Below are 7,648 nucleotides of genomic sequence, written 5' to 3'. Positions count from 1 at the left end.
TTTTACAGCCAATGGTAACAATTGTTAAAGCTATGGCCCCTAAAAATTGACTACATTGGCTACAACAGAACTTACCATCTTAGAAAGCATCCCCTGAAGGATGTGTGCACTGACCTGGGACAGAGTATTCAATGACAGAGTAGTTTGCTTAAAATTAGCACTGATTTCCACTGTGAAAGTTGTGTTGTTGTTCATTTTCATGGGTCCAGTTGATATGAAGAAAAAGGACAAAGGTCTCAGAGTTCAGAGTAATGAATCCTCCTCCTTTAACCTCAAACCACATAGAAATGTGCAGTCATAATGTCATATGAGTGCCAGCATAGAAAATTTAACTAAGCAATGCCTAACAGCATTCACATTGTTGGAATTGAAGGGATGTTTTCAATTGCTTTTAATGTCGGACTCATATATTATACACATGTAGTGACACTACTACTCCAGATGAAATTCTTTCACACTTTTCATACAATGGATACAAAGTATGCTCCGACACTTTGTAGTATTTCATAAATATTTTGATTTTAAATTATTTAGATTATTTTTGGACACATTGGACACTGACACCAACAAGAAGGCAGATTATCTGAGACAGTTATTACTGCAATAGCTCCTTGCAGAGCAGGCCAAACACTCCCACACATATCTGTGAGGTTCAGATTATTATGTAGACTGTACAGTCATAGAGCTCCACACTGTTAAATGATTTCCGTGAAACACAAGAATATAGAAAATGTTGCAATGTTTATGTAAGTGATTAAATAAATCGTCAAAATCCTATTTCGATTTGAACTAAATTGACTCATTTCAGCAAGTTGGAGCGAAGCCTGCAGAATTTGTGTGTCCTGTTGACACAGGTGAAGACTTCAGTGGCAGAGGTAATCGAAACTCCGCTTCAGGTTTGTGTGTGTACTCATATAGTGTGCTGGTGTGTTTGCTCCAGGCCTTCATAAAAGTGATAAATGGAAGGCCACTTAATGGGCAGTTGGGCCAGCTGTACCAACTCCTTTATGCTTACATAACAGTCACATTGATCAAATAAGCAGCAGAACAATGGGTTATACCCCACTGGAACCACTTCTGTGGCTCAACTGTCACCTCCGAAGAGCTGACTGGTTGGATGTGATGCATTGGTGATGCACAGGGAGTTGCGTCAACAAATCCATTGATTTCCCAAATAAGTTCATTATTCACAAAAGCACACAGAGGCTCGGCTGGACTTGGGAGTCACTGTTCTGTTCTGTTCTAGGTTTGGTTTTAACAGTGTGCAGCCAAATGTAGGCCAAGTGTATCAGATGACTGAAGTATTTACTGATGGTAAATGTAAATGATGACATGCGTCCTTGGCTGAGTGACACACAGCTGCATTTGTCATACCGTGCCAGTGCAGGGGGGTGCCACTTTGTCTCTGTCGTCATGCTGCTGACTGTTGTGGTCTCTTATTTAATGCGTTCAATTCCTCACAGATGTGGTGTTCACTTTTAAGGCATATTCCCTATCATGGCCATTAAACCCATGTAATGGCGCCAAGATGTTCCTAGAGACAGCAGGAACATAAAATAAAGAGGGACGTACTGTACAGGAACACATTAAAACTGGAAAGAAATGTTTTAAATATGTATCTTACAAAAAAGCAAGCAAAAAACAAAAGCAAAAAAGAACCCACATGATGCAAAGAATACAGCAACATGAAGCTGTTAATGTTTTCTCAACTGCTTCCTCTATAGGAACCTCAAGGATTTAACGAACAGCTTGGGGAAACATGTAGGAAGCAAAACTGAAATAGAGATGTGATCTTTTCATTGGATATGCAATTTACAGAGGTTTGAAAGAACATGGTAATTGGAGCAATTTCTCTGTTTTTAACAAGCCTCTCCTTTGCAGTTAGTAATGGAGAACGTCTGGATGTATTTGCAGGGTTCCTCTCTGTTCATTGCATTCGTGCTGAGATAATTTTGCATAGCCTATACCAAGGAGACCATATATTTTTCAACCAGGCTCATAAAAAACAGAAGGGTGCAGATCCTAATGAGAGGAAACGGAAGTAATGCCATCCGGAGAGCAATCTTTCTTCTTTCTGCTCCACCAATTGACACCAATAACCCGTGGCCGGTCCCGGTCGTGACACACTGTGTAATAGCGGGTGAGAATTTCTCCTTGGTTTTCTCCCTCAGACAAATATTATTAAGAATAATGGAACTTTGACGAGAGCTGGATAAAAGCACTGAACTTTGTCATCATGAGTGAATCCTATTACGCTGCAACATAGTGCCTGTCTGTGAAAAAGCAGAGAAAATGACTATAACAAGGCCTCTTTCTGCGCCAGATGAAAAAGCTCATTTGAGTCATCTCACCATCTGAGCTGCCCTTTGTGTCAGCATGCGAGCCTCAATTGTTATCTCATTGGCGAGTAAATGCCCAGTTTAATGTGGCTCTGCAGCTCAGAAGAGTGATACCCTCCAGTTTAGCCCGGGCTTCACTTTCATCTCAGCTCTTTGCACATCATGCAAGATTACATTTCTGCTCAATAAGTCGACAGAGATCATGAGTTTCTAAACTTTTATTTTGTCATTCCACATGCGGTAGGATGTTCTCTGTGTTACAGCAATTTTCTGGACTACTATCAGAGGAGGACATCTTGATGGCAAGAAGATGCTGCTTTGGCTTTGAACAATGGGGGGCTGTTTAAATTTATCCCCTTGGCTCCTTTCCTCACGTTCAACTACCTAGATAGCAAAAAATATGAGCAATAAACACTCTGGGGAATGGCAGCCTGCCATACCCCTGTCTGCAGCATCAAAAGGCCAAAGTGAATTGTTTTTGTCATGTGGCCATTTCCACAATTGGGGATTAAATTAATTGTACATGAAAATGTTTTGTTGGAGATTCATTCAGTTTAAAACATGCATGGCAAATGTTAGAAGAGAAGCATTTCAAAAAGAGTCCAACTGTAAAGGTAGAGGAAAAGCAGGCCGTACAACAGATTGGAGTAAGCTGCTGAATCAAACAATGTCGCTGGTGTTTCAGAATCATCTGTATCTTATCATTGGAAAAAAAAATTCACTAAACAGAAAAATGTGGAGAGTCAGAGAGAGTTTTCCTTCAAAGTGCCTCCAGTGCGCCAGTTGTCTTTAAGGAGGGAGGGAGATTGCTTTCAGCAGCCTCAGCCCAGGACTGGTTCTCATCATTTTGACAATAAAAAAAACTCAAGGAGTTAAAACAAAGCAACGTTTCATGAAAAAAAAAAAAAAAGAGGAGGGCTAGGAGATTTCCGCTGTCACCCCTCTCCAATCCAACAGCCAGAGAAATGCAGAGGGGTGATTTTCAGGGGAGCTTTAGTGAAGCTTTTTGGTGGCTTAATTCCTCCCTTGCACCCTGGGGCTGAAGGAAGATGGGACCAATGGGCTTGCAATGGTTCAAAGATGAATAAATGATTGTGCTTTCAATTCCCCGAGGTTCATTTATGTAGTGTCAGGGTTTTATTGCAATGTTTTGTTGCCTTTTTTTAAACAAGTTCATTATGACATCGGACACCAAGCACTGAATCAAAGTGAGCTCGGTCCAGATCACCGAAAAGATCAGTAAACATTACCAAGCTCACTCCAGGCACTTACTGTTGCTTTAGTTTCAATATAAAGAGCAGGCAAGGACGTGAGAAATAACTCCATTCATAGCATTAGTGTCTGTTCAAGCATAGAAATCCAAAACAATTTGTAGTAGGAGGTGTCTTAGTTGTGCAGTGAGGAAGGGCAGTGCATGCTTTAATCAACAAGGCTAAAAGGTTGACACTACTGTATTTATATATTTACAGACAAATCTGTACAATTTTTACATGTTTTCTACTGATAAATGTATTAGAAAAGTCATAAGAAAGAACACAACGTGATAGTCCTGTCACACGTCAGCGCTCGAGGACACCTGTGATAACCTGGGGTCGGAGTCGATCTCGAAGCGGTAGTGGTACCCCTCCCAAACCTCCCTGCAGGCGTCCCGCATGTCATAGATCCGCTTCTTGATCCCCTTGCGGTTGAGATAAAGTACAAATAAGAAGATGAGGCCGACGAAGCCCAGGACGACACCCAGGAAGACGTAAGAGGTCTGCAGAGCAAGGTCTGCCCCAGCGTCCCTCTGGTGGCATCCCAGAGTCAACGTACTGACGGCGAGCATGGATGTGTTCCTCATGCTGGCCGGGAAGGCGCACACCAGCCCCTCACTGTTTTTAATGCGTCCCTGTGATCTGTTGAGCCACAAAGCGAAAGGTTCAATCCCACATGTGCATGTGAAGGGATTCTCCCCCAGCAGAAAAGCAGCTCCCGGCAGGGAGTCCAGCTCTCGCAGGCCTTCCTCAGGCACCGTCTTGAGGGCATTGAGAGTCAGGTCGAGCTCTTCCAGGTGCTCCAGTCCCGAGAAGGTGGAGTTGTGGATGACTACCAGGGAGTTGTTGGAGAGCTGGAGCCGTCTCAGGCTGGTCAGGTGGGAGAAGATGCGTGAGGGCAAATAGATCAGGCTGTTGTGGGACAGGTCCAGTCCCTGCAGAGACCCCAGGGAGCTCCAGCGTAAGGACGTGGCCAAGTCCATCACAGATGAGTCGTTGTAGAGGGCCCGGCTCAGGTTGAGCTCCCGTAGGGACTGGTTCAGGACAGTGAAGGCCTCGGGGTGAATGACTACCAGCTGGTTGTTACTCAGATCCAGGGAGCGAAGGCTGCGGAGACCAGCAAACGTGTGGGACTCCACCTCGGAAATTCTGGAAATCCAAGAGATGTCAGTGAAATTGAATCTACTTCTACTACAACTACATTCAATATGACCGTGCAACAAAACGGACACACAACTGACAGTATATCTTTAGTGGACCATATAACTTGTATGTTCCATAAAATGGCCAGAGTAGAGACTGAGTGTGTTATAGTAATAATTAGACTTACGGAGTTCGATTTGCATTATAATAAAGACAAAAGAGAGTCCAGGACAGCCTTACCTGTTATTACTCAGAGACAAGTTGGTCACGTTATCCAGACCTTTGAAAGAATCCGGGCCGATCCGACTGATCTGATTCCCAGTTATAAAGAGATTTCGGGTGTAGCCCGGGATCCCGGCCGGGACAGTCCGCAGGTCTTTGGAGACGCACTTGACGGTGTGAGCCGCTTCTGAGCACTCGCAGCGAGGAGGGCAGGATGCGTGAACGCAGCAGAGGAGCGCACAGATCGCGATGCACCGCGCAGAGTTCAGCATGGTGGAAGGAGTTCCGAGAGTGGAGAGCAGACAGCGGGCAGCGGGCAGCAGGACCGGGGCGATCAGCTCCTCCGAGGCGTCATCGTCCTCTGCGGTCCCGGCTGGGAATGCGCTTCAACTTTGCATGTGTGCGGAAAGTGTGTCCGGGAGGCAGGCTCTGATTTCCATGAGAACAGGAGGCAGGGGTCGCGCCGATCAGAGGGGGGTGCTTGATCCTTCTCCGAGGCAGAGCGGGGCGTCGCTGCTTCTCTAACAATGAAGTTAAAGGCAGCGATGATCTGCGGGGAGGGGCTTCCCTCCTGCCGGCCGGCCTGAAGTGGCGTTCCTTCTGTTTCGCATATACTCAGCCACCATCACACTGAACAACCACACAGATTTAGACAGTGAAAAAAAAAAAAATCGTCCAAGTCAGTTACCAACCATGTTTTCTGCCAATGACGTCAGTCCGTGTATTATTCGATGAATACTATAGTGCTATGAAATACTTTGATGAGGGAGTCTGCTGTCCCAGGTCATTCCCATCTACCCTAGGTGGTACGGTGAAGTGGGGGAGGGGTCGGGCATATTACAGACTCTTTGATCCCCCCCACTTGAATACCATGATGCTCCTCAGGATAATGGCCTCTGAGTGAGACTTGGTAGTGCAGTATCAAAGCATGCGGCGGCTTTTCCTCCCTCAATGTTTATTCTGAGCGACGATAATGATTATTACAGGAATCACTTTAGAGTGTGTTTATAGGAACTCACAGAGGAGGAGGGAACTCTGCCTGTCATGGCCCAGAGAGCCTTGAAATCCTAACATCATCCCTCCTGCTGACGGCCTGATGAAACACAGTCTTCATAATTCAAGGACGGAAATTCAATTTAAGTGAAAGTGGGGGGGAAAAAAAACTCCCACAAATTTCTACAATAATAAACATCTTTATTGGTATTATAGCTGTACGTCATAAACACATTCAGAGTTCACACAGTCATTTGCAGAAGTCTTAAAATTCCCAGTGGGCCACATGATATGCAGCATAAAAGATATTTTGGGGGGTTAGAGAGACAAAAGAGGGTTTGGAAAATTGCAGACTAGTATAAGTATTGATAGTGGCACTAATAATAGCATCCCAACTGTCTTTTGTCAACGGTCTGAATCGTTGGGACCACAGGTCTCCACATTCCTGGACCTGGGTCTTGGATACAACAAGGCACCATCGAAACCCACTCAAGTGATCCCCACTGAATGTTGCACCGCACATGCACTCCAATAAAGGAGGGGTGTGTTATTTATCTAGCTCTCTTCTTAAAACATACACAGGCCTATATATTTCTGTCAGAAGCAGTGAAATGACAATGTTCATCAGGTGATCTCAAAGGGCTTTTCATTCATGGCTCCAATCTGTAATGAATGAGCTGATTCACTGAAGAACAAGTGACATATTCAGCGACACAGTTTGGCTCAGTTTGGACATTTAGCTCAATCTCAGAGAACCAAAGGCGCTTTCACGTTTCTGTTTGTTTCTACAAGTTTAAGTTTGGACAGAGAAGTAAAATGTTGGAGTAGTAGAGGCATAATGAGAATATGACCAGTTTTTTTTTTAACTGCTGAATGCAAGGCCACAACTTGGCTTGCTTGTGTCCCAAGTCAAAAATTTGTCCCAAAACATCAATATTTGAGTCTTGAGGGTATTTCTTAAAATCAGCCTTAAAATATTCCCAAAACATTTTGTTTTCATTGTGACCCTTTCCACTTTTCAAATTGAGGTCAAGTTCTCCATCTCTTTTATTGTTTCAATGCTTTCAGAAAATGACTCTGCAGCTCTCATATACATGAGCTGCATTGCATTGCATCGAATCAACAATGACTTAAGCAGACCCGTTACAATCTAATGTATTATTTATTCTTGCAAACATTTACCAGAAAATTGCATAAAATGTACTGATTAAAATAAAGACATGTAGTAACAAATTAAACGCAATTGGCAGTTGGCTGTGATGACAAGCAACTGATTATTAATCAAGAAGCCACAGGGTGAGTCAAGCACCAAGGTCTTTCTCAGATACCCATATATTCTTTCAGGCATGCAACACACTCATGCTGGCATGCAATCACATGCTCTCACCAATCGTGTCTAACAAAAATACACGCACCTGCGCACACACACACACAGCAGCAGCAATATGCAGAAACAAAAATGCCACGATAAATTATTCAAAGGAGAAATCTGAGCGATCAAGTTTGCAAAGTATATAAAGAGCACCTGGTGTACAGTTAAATGTGTGTTCAAATATTTACAGGCAACAGGAGTGAAAGTAAGAACATCTGCCTCCAGCAGCTCAATGAGACGCAGAAAACTGGCACTGTGTTAGCCCCAACCAAGCAATGGACCCTCACCGCGGCTGATTTTAGTTGAGAAGCTCGCAATTTAAATGA

The 7,648-nt window shown here is 43.9% G+C and overlaps 1 protein-coding gene across 1 annotated transcript; it reads right to left on the bottom strand.

Annotated features, from left to right (window-relative positions):
- Nucleotides 1-2,560: 2,560 nt before the first annotated feature.
- tpbg1b (trophoblast glycoprotein 1b) lies at nt 2,561-5,449 on the bottom strand. The gene is made up of 2 exons (XM_029514428.1): nt 4,976-5,449; nt 2,561-4,741 (listed from the first exon to the last, which is right to left on the bottom strand). The coding sequence occupies exons 1-2, from the start codon at nt 5,227-5,229 to the stop codon at nt 3,892-3,894; spliced, it is 1,104 nt and encodes a 367-aa protein (XP_029370288.1). The 5' UTR covers nt 5,230-5,449; the 3' UTR covers nt 2,561-3,891.
- Nucleotides 5,450-7,648: the final 2,199 nt, after the last annotated feature.

This window comes from Echeneis naucrates, chromosome 11, assembly GCF_900963305.1.
Source record: "Echeneis naucrates chromosome 11, fEcheNa1.1, whole genome shotgun sequence".
NCBI lineage: Eukaryota > Metazoa > Chordata > Actinopteri > Carangiformes > Echeneidae > Echeneis > Echeneis naucrates.
This window is presented reverse-complemented; position numbering and strand designations above follow the sequence as displayed.